Genomic DNA, 17,742 nt, shown 5'->3' with positions numbered 1-17,742 from the left:
GGATGGTTGGGAGGGAGTAGACGGGTCAGGACAGAGCGCTCGGGGTCTCGATGGAATAGAACAAATGATGTTGGGGATACTGGTGTCAGCAGGAAGAGTGGGCAGTGCGGCCACGGGAGTGAGTGGTGGAGAGGCAGGGGGGCTCACTGGAATTGAGGGCGCCGAGGGGCGGGGCCTGGGATGTGTCCCTCACATGCAGGGGGGGCTCGGCCACGCGCACGTGTACACACACACGAGTGCTGAAGGGCCAGCCTTCCGTAAAGCTAAATGACTTCACCTAGAGGAGTGTCCTTCATCCCAAGAAAATACCCTTCCCACTCTTTTGGAATAAAAAGTGCTTTCTTTTTTGAAACAAGAGTGGAGGTTTTTGTTCTTAATGATCTTCCTGGGTGAGATCCACCCAGAGGTCAGGACCACTGGAGAGGAGGGGTGGGGTGGGGCTTAAGGGTGAGTGAGCAGGATGCCAGCGACTTTGCGCCTGACTCAGGTCTGGGAGCGGGGGAGGGGAGAGAGGGGGTGTCCTCACCTGGGAGGGGCGTCTGCGGAGCCCTCAGTGAGGAGGTGGAGGGTGTGGGTGACTTTGCTCACTCTGGAATGGGGGTCCCGGAGCGTGCAGAGGAAACGGGGTGGGGGAGGGATAGCGGGGTTTGGGATCAGGAGAGGACAGCGTGGGAGCAGACTGTAAGAATGCAAAGTGACCCGAGGAGCTGATGTCTTGGGCACTGAACAGGGACAAGGATGGCAGGGCCGTGAGCCTGAAGGATTCCCAAGAGTCCGGGGGTGGGGTGGGGGGCTTGGGCCTCTGGAGGCGGCGGCCACGGCTGGTACTTATGGCTCCCGGTGCATTGCTGGCTCGGGTGGGCAGGCTCGCAACCAGATGAGTTTCTAGACCCTGATCCTTCGCACGCTCCCTGGCGGCTTCCTGAAGACTCCGTGTGCCAGGTGGACAAGGGAGGCCCCATGAAGCCTGCAGGCGTGGAGGACAGCAGGTGAGGAGTGGCATCAGGCGATTTTCAAGGATTTTGGTGTAAGTGGAGCATACGGTGTGAAGTAGGCAACAAATGTGAGCTTGAACTCAACATGCCGAGAAATTAACCTACATTCCCGCGCATCACCCAGTTTCCTGATTTCTGCTATCCGCTCCTGTGTTTCAGGACTCCAGGCCCAGCATTTCTCGGTGTCCTCGGACTCCTCCGTCTGCAGGCCCCTGTTTCTGGTCACACTGTTGGACATTTCTGTCTGTCTGGTCCTAGCCGGTCCCATAGCTCCGGTCTGGCCCGCTTTTGTGGATCCCGGCTGGCTTCGTGCCTTTAGCCTCTTCTTCCCTCCGGGGAGGAAATCTCAAATCGAATCCCACCTACATGACAGGTTCCAACCCACACTGATTTTCTCTCCCCGGGCCCTTTTTTACATCCACTGCCATTCTGGGTTCCGTATTTGGGTCACCCTCACCATATTTTACAACTAGACAGAAAGGTGGGAACTATGACTTACCTTGATTGCTCCTTAATAACCCCGGAGACCCTGGCACCCTGTTCTGAACATAGAACGTACTTCAGAAACTGATAAAATGTCAAATGAAAGAACAAATCTGTTAATGAAGGAGGAACCAAGATAATAGGCTAAAGTATAGATTACTGGTGATACTATATGTTTTCAAGGGAAAACCTTTCTGATACCATTTTTAAAAGACATTTTAGTTTGAAACTTAAAACCTACACGGAAGTAGAATGGTATGTGGTCCCCATATGCCCATCACCCAGCTTCCATGATTTTACATTTTTTATCACATTTTCTTCATTTCTTTCCCTTTTTGAAACTTTTGCTGATGCGTTTCCCCCAGGTTTTTATTTTTAAAAAATTCAAACCTACTTTGACAGAATGATAATTTAAATGGCTATGTACCCTTCACTTTGTCAGTTTTCTCTCTATGCACACCAGCACTTTTTTTTTAACCATTTGCAAATTGATTGCAGACCTCCTGACACCCTGAGATTCTTCAGCAGGTGTCTCCCAAGGACGAGGGCGTTCCCACATAACCGCAGACTGTCATCACACTTAGAAGGTCAATATTGGTTCCATAATATCTAACGTAGGATCCAATTTCCAGTAATAGTGCTCAACATATTTTTTATAACTTTTAAAATCCACGACCCTTGCCTTAGGTCTCTTCATTTCAATTCTGTATTCTAGAATAGTCCTCTCACTTTTTGCTTTCTTTTGTTTTTTATTTCACTGGCTTGTGTTTTTCAAAAAAGTCCGTTATATTTAGAACCTGATCTGCAAGTGTCTTAGAGATTATCCATTGCAGTGCAGTGTTGGCACAGACTGCCCAGGGCCTACTGCTCCACGCGGTGCTCACACTGTGGACCCCAGCCATAAGCTTAGGGGGTCCCAGGCCACCCGCACCTCTGACCATCCCGCTACAGATTTGGGGGTTGCTACCCCCTTGAGTTTGATAGTTCAGTAGGATGACAAATCAGAGCCAGCCAGACGAGAGACAGGGTGAGGCCTGGGAGGGTCCCAAATGTAAACCTTCCCTATCTTCTGGACACTTCCCCTCCCCAGCACACCGATGTTTATCAGCAACGAGGAAGCTCACCCGAGCTGCGGAGTCTAGAGTTTTTAAGGGGCTTTGTTAAGCAGGTATGATTGACCATGTATTTGATTTCAGTCTCCAGGCCCTCTCCTCTCCCAGGATATTGGGGTGATTTCCATGGCTCAATGCCCAAACCTCTGATCACTCGACTGGTCTTCCAGGATGGCCAGCGCCCATCCTGGAACTCTCTAGGGGCCCGCTGTGAGTCCCCTCGTAAGCAAAAGCTCAGGGCCCACCATGAATGACAGAGACTTGCCAAGGACTTAGAGGTTCCCTCCCAGGAACCAGGGACAAAGACCAGCCACATTCTTCATTATACACCATCAGTTAACAGTCACACAGGAATTTAGGCATTGGAACTCTCCTTGAAATGAGTAGAATAAAGGAGCTACATTCTGCTCATGAGCTAGGGCGGAAGAGCATGTGTGTGTGTCCTGTCTGCAGAGTCTGGTGACCATAACCCCACATACAGTAGGACTCGGACCTCTCCTCCTTGAGTGGGTGGTTGTGGTTTGGGAGCTTGGCTGACTTTATTGTTTTATTTAAGAGAATGTGAGAGTGCGTGTGCAAGCAGCGAGTGGGGGGAGGGGCAGATGGAGAGGGAAAGAGAATCTCCAGCAGACTCCACACTGAGTGTGGAGCCCAATGAGGGGCTCGAATTCACGACCCTGAGATCATGACCTGAGCTGAAATCAAGAGTCAGACACTCAGCCAACTGAGCCAGCCAGGCGCTCCCGGGTGACCACCTTTGCTGAGACTTTTTGTCTGGAAGCAGGAAACACTCAGGGAAAGAATGACTTCTGTTGATAGAAAGAAAAGTTAGTGAACACTAATTCACTTTTGTTACCAGAAGTGACCTCTGCAGGCAGCTGTAATTAGACAGGGTCATTTTTAGACTCCTTTGTCCTCAATTAATAGGTTTGGGTTTCTGAGGTGAGTCTCCTAGCGTCTGGTTCTCTCTTCTTGAGCACAAAGTAGCAGTCGGCAAGAACTTTTTCTTTCTTCCCTTTAACTTGTCCAAGCATCTTACTGTGAATATTTTCAAATCTAAAGCAGAGTTGAAAGAATTTTGAGCCAAGACCCATATATCCCTCAACCTAGATTCTTCCATTAATATTTCACTGTATTTGCTATATGATATATTGATCTGTTCATCTTCTATCCATCCATCGATCCATTTTATTGTTTGTGTTGGGAGGAATATTTTTCCTTTTCCACCCTCTGTCTTGCACCTGGGGCTTCACAAATTAACTAGCCATAGATTAATAGGAGAAAAGACTATGTTTACCTACACACGCACATGGGAGTACTCAGTGCTGAGCATTTGCTGAATAACCAGAAATAAAAGGCTTATATGCTAAAGTTGATCAAAAAAGGAGGATTAGGGCTTTAGGGAGAAAGTGTGGAGGGTTCTGTTGGGCTTTAGCATGCTGACAGACCGCTGACTTTGTACTTCCTGGGTCTGTCTTTTCCCAGTCAGGACACTCCTTGGGATGAATGGCAACTAGATTTTCAGGAGGCTCTGCTTAAGGTTAGGTAATGTTTCCTTCTGTGGCCGCTGATAGATATTTTCAGTTTAAAGTAATTTTTATACCGCTTTGATGAGCTACCAATCCCTTCATTTGATTTCTTTCAAGTTCAGTTACAGACATCAGTATACTTCCGCTTAAACACCTCAGTGTACATAATATTAGCTGAAGTCCAATATTTACGTCTTTATCTTTGGAGCTAAAATTTGTGTATAATGAAATGCGCAAGTCTTAAATGTCCGTTTGCAGAGCTACTTGTGTAACCTGAACCTCTGTCGAGATAGCATTACTGTCGCCCTGGAAGAAAGTTCCCCAGCACATCCGTACCCTCACCTCTTTTAGCCTCGGCACATTTTTTTAATTCTTGGATGCCCCTGGTTATGATATTTAATAACGCTTTTCTGGTTCATATCTATTATAAGCTACATTGTGACTTGAGAAATATGAAAATGTGAAACAGTGTATCTTAGATTTGAGAGACTAGGATCCGTTCTGGTGTGCCTTTGAGTACCCACCAAATAAAGAAGTCCAAGAATATATAACCAGGATCTTTTAAAACAGCACACAGCCAAGCTACTTAAGTTTCCTGTGAGATTAAGTATTTAGTCAATTTACATAGTAGTTATTTTCTATTAATAGTATCTTTGTGATGCGATTACATAGTATCGCAAAGAAAAATACAGTGGGAAGCAACATTTTTAAAAAAAGATTTATTATTTTAGAGAGTGTGCAAGCAGCGGGGGAGGGGCAGAGGGAGAGAATCCTAAAGCAGACTCCGTGCCGAGCGCAGAGTCCGATGTGGGGCTCGATCCCATGACCCTGAGATTATGACCTGAGCTGAAACCAAGAGCTGGACATTACACCGAGTGAGCCACCCACGCGCCCTTGAAGCAATGTTGTTGTGTTGTTGTTTTTAAGATACTTAGGTAGTTTGATAGCTTCTCTCTAAGCTTTACTATTTTAATCACTTACTGTCTACTTTTCCTCCAAAAGGATGAGCATCTTCATTTCCCCTGTGGCCTCCTCTGCCTACTACTCCCCAGCCAGCTTTCCCTTTGCAGACCCAGGCCAAGCAGCGTGGGCCCCCACTTACGGGTCCAGCCCCCTGCATGGTCCTTGTTCTCGTGTCTTGCCCAAGTCTCTGGTGAAGACACTCAGGGTTTCCTTTATCATGCGAAAGCCGTGTTCTCCACGCTTGATCCCATGTCATTGGCAGTGAAAGCCTATTAAGAGCGTATCCTTATGTTGACTTTCCTCTCATTAGAATTAAAATTCACAGAGTAGTCCACCTCGGTAAGGAAATGATTCTGTTCTCTAAGCTCCTTTTTTAAAGATAATCTATTTTCATTTATGACCGTCTAACTACTGGTTAACTCAAGTTTTTCTCCTTTTAAGTATATTTAATCATGTAACACTTGTAAAACAGTGGTTGCTTCACATCAGCCTTCTATCGGGACATGATGAGATTTCTTTCTTAAGGAATTTTATCCTATTCAGATACATTAAGTGGTGCTGACCGAGCCAGCCTGGATTTAGAACCGTTAGTTCTTGCTCTGAGAAACCTGCATTGAAAGCTTTAAAATAACCAAATCAGTAGAATTGATTAACTAGCTAAAACCCCAGCAACAGTCAACTGATTTTTGACAGAGGATCAAAGGTAACATCTTGGAGCAAAGATAAGCCCTTTAACAAATGGTGCTGGGACAGTGGGACATCATATGTTAAAAGGAGGGGGCATCTAGGTGCGGGCCTTACACCCTTCACAGAACTGAACTAAAAAATGGATCACAGAGCTAAATGTAAAACCCAAACTATAAAGCTCCTATAAGATACTGTAGGAGGGGCACCTGGGTGGTTCAGTCAGTTAAGCGTCCAATGCTTGATTTCAGGGTCGTGAGTCCAAGCCCCATGTTGGGCTCCACACAAGGCATGGAGCCTATTAAAAGATAACCGAGGAGGAAACGTGGATGATCTTGGGTGTGGTGATGCTTTTTTGGATACAGCAGTAACCATGTGATCCATGAAAGAAATAGTAAGCTGGACTTCAGTAATATTAAAAACTTCTCTGCAAAAGACCCTGTCAAGATTATGAAAACATAAGCTACTGACTAGGAGAAAATATTTTCAAAAGACACATAAAGAGGATTGTTATCCAAAACATACCAAAAAAAAAAAATCCTCTTAAAACTTAATAAGAAAACAAACAACCTCGTTAAAAAATGGGCCAGAGACCTTAGCAGACCCGTCACTGAAGAACATAACACAGATGGCCAAAGAGCCTATGGAAAGGTGTTCCGTGTCATGTATCCTCTTCTACACACCTACTAGAGTACCAGCATCTGGAGCCTTGACAACCCCAAATGCTGTTGGGGATGTGGAGGAACAGGAACGCTTGCTTGTTCATTGCTGATGGGAATGCAAAATGGTACAGCCACTCTGGAAGACCATTTGCCGGTTTCTTAACTGAGCATACTCTTTTTTTTTTTTTTTTTTTTGAGAGAGAGAGTGTTTGGGGGTCAGTGTGGAGGGAGAAAGAGAATGTTAAGCAGGCTCCGCTCCCAGCATGAAGCCCGACATGGGGTTCGATCTCATGACCTGAGTGAAATCAAGAGTCAGACACTTTACCGACTGAGCCACGCAGGTGCCCCAAGACTAAGCATATTCTTACCATGACCCACCAATCACACTCCTTAGTATTTACCCATCGGGGTTAAGCTTATACCAACACAAAAACCTGCTTTTTACATAATTACCCAAACTAGGAGGCAACCAGCATGTTCAGGTGAATGAATAGTACATCCAGACAACGGAGTCTTATTCAGCTGTGAAAACAAATGAGCTCTCAAGCGATAAAAAGACCTGGAGGAACCCTAAATGCATACTAGTACGTGAAAGAAGCCAATCTGAGAAGGCTCCATCCTGTCTGATTCCAACCATAGAGACAGTGAGTGCAGGGGGCATAGGAAGGAGGGAAGATGAACAGGCAGAGCGCAGAGGATTTTTAGGGCAGTGAAAATATCCCATTTGATATTATAATCATAGATACGAGTCGTTACATATTTGTCTAAACCTATAGAATGTACGACACCCGGAGTGAACCCTAATGAAACTATGGACTTTGGGCGATCATGATGCTGTAGGGTCATCCTTAGTAAAAAAATGTCCCATTTTAGTGATGTTGATAATGGAGGAGATTGTGCATGTGCGGGCACATAGGGTAGATGGGAAGCCTGTATGTTCCTCTCAATCTTTAAAATGGCTTTATTTATATATATATATATATATTTTTTTTTTTTTTCTTAAGGTTTTATTTCTTTATTTGACAGAGAAACAGCGAGAGAGGGAACACAAGCAGGGGGAGTGGGAGAGGGAGAAGCAGGCTTCCCGCCAAGCAGGGAGCCTGATGTGGGGCCCGATCCCAGGACCCCGGGATCACAACCTGAGCCGAAGGCAGACGCTTAACGACTGAGCCACCCAGGTGCCCCTCAATCTTTAAAACTGCTTTAAAAAAATATTTAAAGCACACATCTAAGGCAGTAATGTGGTGTAGTCGAAAAGTCATCATGCCGTCCTATAGATGTCTGGTGTTCTTTCTTTCCATCCCAAACTAGCTCTGTGACCCCAGGCCAGACCGTCAGCTTCTCTAGACCACGGTTTGCTTTTCGGATGATCCTTTGCTTTAGAAGTGCTCAAGTCTTAAAACTGGGGGAATTTTTTAGATTATTGTAGGTGCATCTCAAAGATAGTTAAATTACAGGGGAGAAAGAAGTATGCAAATCAGCTTGTGAACAGAAGTTTAAAATGTTCTCGGCAAATATGCCAGCAAGTGTTGCAAGTGTTCCCTCCATGAATCTTTGCAGTAGCCCTCTTAGCTCCAATTACAGGTCCCGGTATCCAAGGATGACCCTGGTGTTAGTGGGATGGAGGACCGAACCCACACCTGTCTTGACCGCAAAACCTCTGCTGTTGCTAGTAAGCTGCTTTCTAAGAGAACAGAGTTTTGAAACTGTAGGAAATCATCAGCTAATATCGTGTGTAGGGTATGTGTGGTTGGTTTTCAGATGGAGGTCATCTGAAGCGAGACCTTCAGGCAGAGGGTGTTTTTGAAACTAGAGTGAAGTTGATGTATCCAGAGAAGAAAAACAGAAGCATTTAAGATCTGGGTGAGGAGTTTCTCGCTGGGGAAATGTACCCGTGGTCCAGAAGGGACTCCGAGATCGATCCCAGGATTGATCACCTATTAACGATCTGCTTCCCCCCTCTTAGCGCCATTGGTTTTTACGTTTCGTTTTGGATTGCGCACCTCTTTGAGAAGCCACTGAGGGCCATAGACCTCTCTAGAAAACTGTAATACCTCCAGGCTAGAAACCCCTGATATTCTGTGTCCCGATGTTCTGCAGGAGCTGCTCCTTCCTGTGCCTTCTCGTTGAGCTCACGCTTCCATCGCGTGGACCAGCATGGACCCCAGCAGCTTCTCCAGTGTAGAGCAACTTCGTCAGTGGATCTGGTTTTGTTGGTGGAAACGAGATCAGAGCCTTTTATTGTCCTGGCTCTGAGGTCCTGTTCTGTTGCTCTCCTCTCTGAGGATTCTCCTAACTCATTTTCTCAGGGAGATCTCTGTTGAGCTTTCCGTTTGGCTCCCTCGAGTCTTTACTTCTGTCCTAGCTGCTTTTATTTCTCTGCCTCTGTCTGGGACGGATGTGCCATTTCCTTTTTTAAAAATTGTTTCCAAGAACTCTAATTCTATGCCTTTGATCCTGCCGCCTCTTTCATATACACATTGGGGATTATCTGTGTTTTTTTTTTGTTTTTGTTTTTTTTTTACTTCTGTTAATACCTTCATCCTCATCATACCTACTTACTAGCCCTATTGTCATTTACCGAGAGCCTTTTGGCCGAGGGCAGTGCTAGGCATCTTATGTGTGTGCTCCTGGGCCTCTGAATTCCTTAGTCTCTCATTGAAGAGAGTATAAACTGAAGCCCAGAGAGCTGAGTCACTCGCCCAAAGCCCCAGAGCTAGAAAGTAGTGGACAGGATTTCAATCTAGGCAGGTCATCTTGACACCATAACCCACATTCTTAACCATTGACGCAAGCGCTATAGATGCGTAAAGTAATTCGGGGCTCAGTAACCCAAATCACCTACCCCCTGAGCGGTGGGGGAGCAGTTGAGTGGACAGTAATGGGTGATGTTCACTGGACGCTGGTGATGTGCCTCAGGTGGCCCGTGTTCTTTCTTTACCACAGTCTTCTGCGTTAGCAGCTACTGTCCACGTTTTAAGACGGGGAATATTCAGTTCCCCATCTCCCCTCTCGGGAGCCCGCTAGTAATACCTGTCTTTGAAGCAGTGTCTTCTGTGTCCAAGTCCCCTTAGACCTGAAATACACAGAAATGTAGCCGAGATTATAAGCATTGTTGAAGCAGCACCCGGGGAGTGTGACAGGGAGGCAGAAAGACGCATGAAAGACGCACTGAAGTGTGTTAGTGGAAAAACTGCAGAGGCACAACTAAGCAGAAAGGGAACAATCAGAACTGTTTTCGAGACAAGTCATCATCAGTCTAAATGAGAGGCTCATTTCTCCGCATAACAGAAAAATTATTTGTTTGAAGCCAAACGCCAACATCGTGATTAGCCTTGAAACACTAAGTATTTTGAATAAAGTTAACAAAACGGAGAAAAACCACCATCCTAGCTCTTGAGAAATTACGCTGGAATAAAATCCGGATTCTCTCCCGGGGACTCGGGGAGCTTCCTGCTGCCACTAGGAGCCCCTGCAGCTCTCTCCCTCGCTGGTGGTTTGCCTTGAATCCCACATTTGCACCTGCGCCCTGGTCCCTGGCAAAGACCTTTGCGTTCGGCTCTCCATCCGCCTGATCGTGGTGCCCCCGATTTCACTAGCCCACTCTCCCTTTTCCAGGGGCTCTCCCCAAACCATTGTGTCTCCAGGGAGGTGTCCTCTGCTCCTCTCTTCCTCCCCCCCCACCTCCTTGCCTTAAAGGCCTTCCTCACATCCTGCACTCTCTTGTTTGTTTTTTTGTGGCTTATCTTCTCTCTTTTCTCCTGAACTTGAGCAAGGATGGAGACAAAGGTTCACCCTCTGGCTCTTGTACTCAGGAGAATGACCAACACTCTGTGGTTGATTTTTAAGTATTTGTTGAGTGAATGCAATAACTACCTTATCCCAGCAGCAGTGGGGGCCAGGTAGAAAATATGAGGACATTTATAGCAGAAATAAAATAGCAGGAATAAAAAATATAAAAAAGAGCCTAGGAATAAACTTAATAAAACATGTGTAGGACCTGTATTCATTTATTCAGCCCCTACTGTGCTAGGCACTAGGATTTCAAAGACAAACACAGTCCTCGCTTGTTGTGAACGTAGAAAACACAAAATTTACCCGAGAGATAGAGATGAAGACCTCATCTCTCCTTAAAAAAAAAAAAAATGCATATTAATACTTCAGAATGCCACCTCTTGTTTTTTTATTTGTGGGGCAAGAGATGGGGGAGGCATAGCAGAACAAAATTATTTGAAGTTTATCTGAAAAAATACACTTCAGAGACTGCTTGTTTTTTTGGTTTGTTTGTTTAAAGAACAATGCTGGGTGCTTTGGTTCTTTTTTGTTGTTGTTTGTTTTAGATTTTATTTATTTATTTGACAGAAAGAGATAGCGAGAGCAGGTACACAAGCAAGGGGAGTGGGAGAGGGAGAAACAGACTTCCCGCGGAGCAGGGAGCTCGATGTGGGGCTCGATCCCAGGACCCCGGGATCATGACCTGAGCTGAAGGCAGACGCTTAACGACTGAGCCACCCAGGCGCCCCTCTGGTTAGTTATAGTTCAAAACTATTGCAATATGGTTCTGGCCTTAGAAGAAGCTGTATGTATAAGAAGTAAATATAAGATAATATTTCAGATCACAGGATAATGAGCGTCCTTGTCAACCACTGATACTAGGATGTGGGCTGAATCATTTGGGGACAAAATTAGATTATATTTTTATGCCAAACTATAATTTTTTGATGGATTAAAGATTTCATTGTAAGAAATGAAACCATCAAAGTTCTGGAAGAAAATACAGATGGATTTAATAATAATAGATGTTATAAAAATGAGAACACAGTTGGATATAATCTTGGTGCAGGAAAGGCCTTTTTAAGCACAAACAGGAGGCAGAAAACCCTTAAAAGAGGGTGCCTGGGTGGCTCAGTTGGTTAAGCGACTGCCTTCGGCTCAGGTCATGATCCTGGAGTCCCGGGATCGAGTCCCGCATTGGGCTCCCTGCTCGGCAGGGAGTCTGCTTCTCCCTCTGATCCTCCCCCCTCATGCTCTCTGTCTCCCATTCTCTCTCTCAGATAAATAAATAAAATCTTTAAAAAAAAAAAAAAAAGAAAAGAAAACCCTTAAAAGAAAATTTGGTCTATTTGAGTACCTACGATTCAAAATTTCTAGATGGTAAAACACACAAGGGGACTATTTTTCATATAACAATGGATGGTGGTTAAGGAGCTTCATATATAAAATATGCTTATAAACCAGTAAGTGGGTTGTTCCTAGAATGATCAAGTCTTGTAGCTAGAAAGGCTCTAATACAATTCCTACTTCATACAAATGGTGGCATGAGGGCCCGGAGAAGATAGTTTCCTTTCTCAAAGCCATACGACTAGTTGGTCAGTTGGCTTCCTTTGCCCAAACCCTCTGCAGTTGACATTGTCGGTATCTGGGTGCAGAGAATTAAGATAATGGAAGCAGTAAACCTGAAAAATTTAGGTTGTGGCCAGTTCGTAGTACAATTCTGAGTATACTTCCAAGGAAGGGTCAGAGCTTACTAGAAAAATCAGACTTTCAAGCCTTTGATAAAACAAACTTAGAGGATTATTAGCCAGCCACGTGTATAATAATATTTTTGGGTTTCTGGTGCTTTTCTTCTGTTTTCTAGGGTTTTTTGTTTTTGTGGGTTTTTTTCTGGGGCTTTTTTTTTTTTTTTAATGAAAAATCTAATTAGATATTAACGTTTTTCTTTTATTCCAAATTGAGATTTTTCTCGATTGTGAGGATAGGTTCGCTTTTATCAGATCTTAGGGCGCCTTAAGTATTTGAACAGAAAGGCCATAACTTCGGTATCCCTGTGCCTAGCAGCTTACCTGAATTTCAAGATCAGTCCTTGAGTAGAAATAAAAAGCAGCCTTTGAAATGTGCCAGCCTTGTTTTTAAACATAAAACATATAAAGCAGCGGCATTTGTCCCAGTTCATAACAAAAGTCATAGTGTTCCTTTTCTCTACAAATTGCATACTGGCTCCGTGTCGACACTGCACAAGGTTACATGGATTAAAAAGAAGCCGACACAAACAAACACAAATGCACTGTAAACTCAAACAAACACAAATGGACAGTAAACACAAACAGATACAAATGCACCATAAACTCAAGCACAAATGCACTGTAAACTCAAACAAACACAAATGGACAGTAAACACAAACACAAATGCACAATAAACTCAAACACAAATCACAGTAAACACTTGCACAGGGTCCTGCTCCCTGCCTCGGGGAGGCTGGGATGTGAAGCCAGCAGTCCGCGGGAGGAGGTTTGATGAGGTGTGTACAAGTTTCCATGTCGGTAGCGTGGGGGAACGAACAATTGTCAGCTGGTTTGGGGGTGATGCGCCGAGAAAACCTTGCCTGGACTTGAAGTTGAGCATCAGTGGGCATCCCAGAGTCCTTTCAGCATCTTCAGATTCAATCATCTTCACTCTTTCAGGAGTCCTGTTTCCAGTTTTGGCTGGGTTTCTGGAGCCGGGGAATCGATTTCATGAACTTTTATAATAAACGTCACCTCTCTGGTGGAACCCCCAAACTCCAAGAAAAAACAGCGTTAGTGTTGTGAACCCTATCCTGTGTCTTACTGGCATCTTCGGAAAAAAAAAAAAAGTTAGGGTTAATTTAATACCATTTTAAAAAAATAATTTTCTAACTTCTGCTGGTAGGTTTTTTCCCTAGTTACACTCTTCTTACTTTCTACCAAGTCTTGTTCCAACTCCATTTAATTTTGTCCGTTGTAATTTGGGAATGTGTGTGCTCTGCTTTCTTCAAGGCGTCCTGTGCTACTGTCTCTTTCAGGGGTGAATCGGGTGCTGGGAAGACAGAAAATACTAAGAAAGTCATTCAGTACCTTGCTCACGTTGCTTCTTCGCATAAAGGACGGAAGGACCATAATATTCCTGTAAGTTTTCCTTCTGTTGTTTGTTTACGTCTCAGGCTTATTCTTTTGTAATTTCAGAAACAAGCATCAGGAAGCACAGCATACTGCTGGAACTCACAGCTCCCTTGTCTGCTCCCACCCCCACCCAGAAACTTCCTCCGCTCAGGAGGGAGCAAGTTGACCAGGAAATTGCTATTAACTAGGTATTTGCACAGGCCAACTGGAATTAACGGTTATAGCTTGAAGCCTAATTCCTCGCAAAGCTTCGGGAAGAACTGTTAATGACTGATGAGCAGTGATTATGAAGAATTCTTATTTCCACCGAAGGAAGGTCCTCAAGTATCTTTAGCAGTTCTTCCTGAAAGCGGACCACAGCTTGAGGTGGGGATAGACATTTGGGGACCGTTGATGATAAGAACAGGAGAGTCCGTTATCCTTAATCTATAGGTCTGCAGGAGTGGGAGTGGTAGATGACCCAGCCACACCTGCTTTCACGGTTCTGAGCTGCACTTTGACCTGGTGCTTTGGATGGGGCTCCCTGCTCAGAGAAAGACCCAAACTCGCTAACATTTGCGTTTATCTGTTTGTAACAAACAGCAGGAATCGCCTAAACCAGTGAAACATCAGGCAAGTGCTTTTCTTTATGCTTCTTAGTCTTGAATGCTCGCACTAATTTCTGTCTCTAGATTGAGTCTCTGTTAGAAGCAAATACAGTTAGTCCTGAGTGACATCCCTCGTGGAAACTTAATTTTGGAAATTTGTTGCTTAGAGACGTATTCTTTTGCAAGCAGCATGCCCTCTTGCTTTAAATTTGTTTTCTAGATGAGTTTTAATATTTATTTACCCTTTTATCATGACATTGAATCACATGTTTATGAAGCCTGAACCCTCAGGGTTTCGAATGTCAAAGAGCAGGTGGAATTATTTCGATTCCCCTTAAATACACAGAAGGCCAGCTTTGTGCCGGACGTCTGGGGCTACAACTCGAAAAGTACTTTTTGGGTTAACACATTTCTAACCTGTTAATGTTTTATGGCCTGTATGTGTTTTGGCCTTAAAGGCCTTAATGATTTAATATATAAAGTTAGCATTTTCTTTATCCAGGGCAGGTAGTGGAGTTTTCTTCCTGATTAGAGAATGCCCCCCCTACTGGCTCCCCAGAGCATAGCAACGGACAGCTCACTGGCCAGAGCGTTTCCTGCTACCCAGGAAGAGAGGAAGGGCAGCGCCAAGCCAGATGCCTCAGACAGAAAGGGATGTCTGTCCTGCACTTAACCCTTTCCCCGGCACTGGAATGGTTTCAGTCTGTCTCCCACAAGTGCAGTGATTTCGAGCGAATACATTTATATATATTTATATTTATTAATATAAAGAAATGATCATAAGTATCTACAGGAATAGTCCTAGATACCAAGATTTTTCAGATATCTTTCTTAAAATTCTTAAGTTGTTGGACAGCAGAGCCGTCCTCTACCTATGAGGGCCTGTGATGTTCTTTTGTTCCTTTAGCTCTAGAGCAGATCACTCATCCAAATTGGAAAGGTTAATGAAATAATTGTTATCCGAGAGGATGCTTAGAGGCTTTTTGGCCAGTTACGGAAGGAACCCCTAGACCAGAAATTAGCTCTTCTTTGTGCCCTAGGGGTGCACGCTAAAATGACCTTTTAATGTGTACTCAGGTCACTCGTGAAACGGTGTGAAATAATTAACAGACAGATTTGGGTTTTCCAAATCCACGATGTGGAATTACGTACATCGTTATCACTAACATTTTGTTTCGATGTCATTTTAAACTACAGCGTGGATCCCCGTTGTGTGTGAGTCGCATGCCGACCCCAAGGTTTTCCTTTGGGTCTTTGGGTCGCAGGAGTCCCTGGGGAGCGGGTTTTCCCGCACCTCCTCTGCCGCGCTTCCCTGCGTCGTCGTCGGTGTGCATGTTTTGCTGCATGAACTCACGGCCCAGAAGCTTCGGTGCTGCTTTTTCCCACGTTTCTTTTCACAGTCATCTAGTCTAGCGCTAGCTGTGCTTGTGTTTCTAGAAACCTGAGAAGAGCACCTGTTCTCAACTTTGCTTCCCCAGCCCGCTTGAAGAATAGGAGGTACCCCTGAGTGGTAGTGACCCCGGAGGGGGTCATGTTGAGAAATTCCGTCTCTGCCCACACTCCCTCCCCGTTCCCGGGGACTCCCTCACCCCATTCTGAGAAGGACCTCCATAAAGCAGTTGTTATGTCGCAAGTCTGTACTCGGCACGGTGCTTCCTTTGGTTTCACATCCCCGGGTTGTGAATTTACGTTGAACTCTATGGGCAAAACTCGCTCAAGGTCCCAGGAACCATTTGGATACGTTTCTGGCGTTTTGTCACCAGACGGTCGCATGAAGCATCAGGACAATGGGGGAGGCATTTCTAGGCTCCTTTGTTTCTTTGCTCATTCTTTTTTTTTTTTTAAACAGCTTTATTAAGGTTTAATTCACATGCCATCAAATTCACACATTCCTGCAGTCCAGCATCGTTGTTTTTAGTACATTGAGTTACGCAGTCATCCCTGCGGTAAACTTGAGGACCTTCTCATCACCCCAAAAAGAAACCCATTAGGCATCCCCTTCCACGTCCCTCCAGCCTCCAGAAACCATTCATCTATTTTCTGTCTACGAATTTGCCCATTGTGCATATTTTCTATGAATGGAACCCTAGAGAATGTGGCTGTCTAGACCGTTCTTCCCCTCAGCATGATGTTTGCACGGTTTATCCGTGGCGTGGCGTGTATAATTATTCCATTCCTTTCCCTGGCCGAATGGTACTCCGTTCTACTAAATCTATTAAATCGGCCACGTTTCGTTTATCCGTTCATCAGCTGATAGGCATTTGGATTGTTTCCAGTTGGGGGCCACTTTGAATAATGCCTCAGTGAACAGTTATGTACAAGTGTTTGTGCGGACCTGTGTTTCCCGCTCTCCGGGGTGTGTGCCTGGGAGCGGCATTGCTGGGGCGTGGTAGTGTTCTGTTTCACATTTTCAGGGCCCACCCCGCTGATTTTCAGAGCGACGGTGCCATTCTGCATGCCCTCCACCCCCCCGAAATTTACGAGGATGCCAATTTCCCCATCTCGTCGCCATGTTTGTCCTCCTCGTTCTATTTGAGCCATTCCCGCAGGACTTTGTGCTTGCCTTTAAAACTTACTCCTCATTATGGAAATACAAACAAATATAAATCAGTTTTCAAGATGAAGGTCACAGTATTTAAGCAGTAAATGGTAAGCATTGATCTGTAAACATGTGGTGTACTCCTTCTAACGGAGCTAAGTCTTACTTGGCTTTGTCCCCCAGGCTCCTGGAAGTGGTTTGGGTGACCCGCTCCCTCACCATAGATTGCTGTTACGGACCTCAAAGTCTGGCAGAGTCCAGGGCCACTCGAGAGTCTGAACCCAGGCCAAGTTCAGAGCAGATCTGCAAACAGCTGATTTCTAAAACGTGACCTTCCTCTAAGAATGACTCTCCTTCAGGCCAGCCCACCAGCCCAACCCACTTTTGACTCATCCACATCTGGATGGCAGCTTCAGGATGACTTCCTATCTACTGGTCTAAACCGCCTTGAACTAAGACAGGCTGGTGACAGATCGCAAGTAGCAAGTACAGAAAAGAGGGCCTGCCAGTGGAGATTAAGTCTGGTTCTCAGTACGGTTGATGAGTGGCTGCCACCGATTTTCAGCCCTCTTGTGGGCAGTGGGGACACCTGCAGCTCTACCCAGCCAGGCCTGCAAAGCCCAGCATGATCCCAGCCCACGTCCCATTGCTGGCTGAACTGGAGGTTTACCAATTTCAAACTCCTCTTATATCTATCATATTATAGCAAGTATATATTAATATACTATACAATAAACACAAGGATATGGTTTTCATCATGATTGGTAATCCTTTAAAGCATCATATAATTCTAAATACTTAGAATGTTAAAAATAATTTCAATACCTAATGCTAATTCCCCCCCCCACTTTCCCAAAAGACATTTCTTGTTATCCTATAGAATAGAAACGGGGGACATCGCCTATCTGATTCTAGTGGAAAGGTTAGCGCTTAGTCACTGTCCCCTGAGGGTTTATAAATGGCTTCATAATTTGGTTGAGTGATGTTAGCGCTGTTCAGTCAAAATGAGAAATTGTACAACACCAAAATGGTCAAATTTCATGGTAATTTCTTCATTTAAGACCCTTTGTGTGTGTGTGTGTGTTTTTAAGATTTTATTTATTTATTTGACAGAGACACAGCGAGAGAGGGAACACAAGCAGGGGGAGTGGGAGAGGGAGAAGCAGGCCTCCCGTGGAGCAGGGAACCCGATGCAGGGCTCGATCCCAGGACCCTGGGATCATGACCTGAGCCGAAGGCAGACGCTTAACCGACTGAGCCACCCAGGCGC

The 17,742-nt window shown here is 45.0% G+C and overlaps 1 protein-coding gene across 10 annotated transcripts in view; it reads left to right on the top strand.

Annotated features, from left to right (window-relative positions):
• MYH10 (myosin heavy chain 10) overlaps window positions 1-17,742 on the top strand; it is a 121,481-nt gene that overhangs the window by 29,312 nt on the left and 74,427 nt on the right. For 3 of the 10 annotated variants that reach the window (XM_036094497.2, XM_036094490.2, XM_036094500.2), the window contains exons 5-7: window positions 13,250-13,352; window positions 13,929-13,958; window positions 15,131-15,148. In XM_036094497.2, the coding sequence (XP_035950390.2) occupies window positions 13,250-13,352; window positions 13,929-13,958; window positions 15,131-15,148 (151 nt within the window). The remainder of the gene's footprint in view (window positions 1-13,249; window positions 13,353-13,928; window positions 13,959-15,130; window positions 15,149-17,742) is intronic. The other 7 variants (XM_036094495.2, XM_036094499.2, XM_036094498.2 and 4 more) reach the window with 4 other exon arrangements.

This window comes from Halichoerus grypus, chromosome 2 (assembly GCF_964656455.1).
Source record: "Halichoerus grypus chromosome 2, mHalGry1.hap1.1, whole genome shotgun sequence".
Lineage (NCBI taxonomy): Eukaryota > Metazoa > Chordata > Mammalia > Carnivora > Phocidae > Halichoerus > Halichoerus grypus.
The sequence above is the reverse complement of the archived record's forward strand: the minus strand, read 5'-3'. Positions and strand labels throughout refer to the sequence as shown.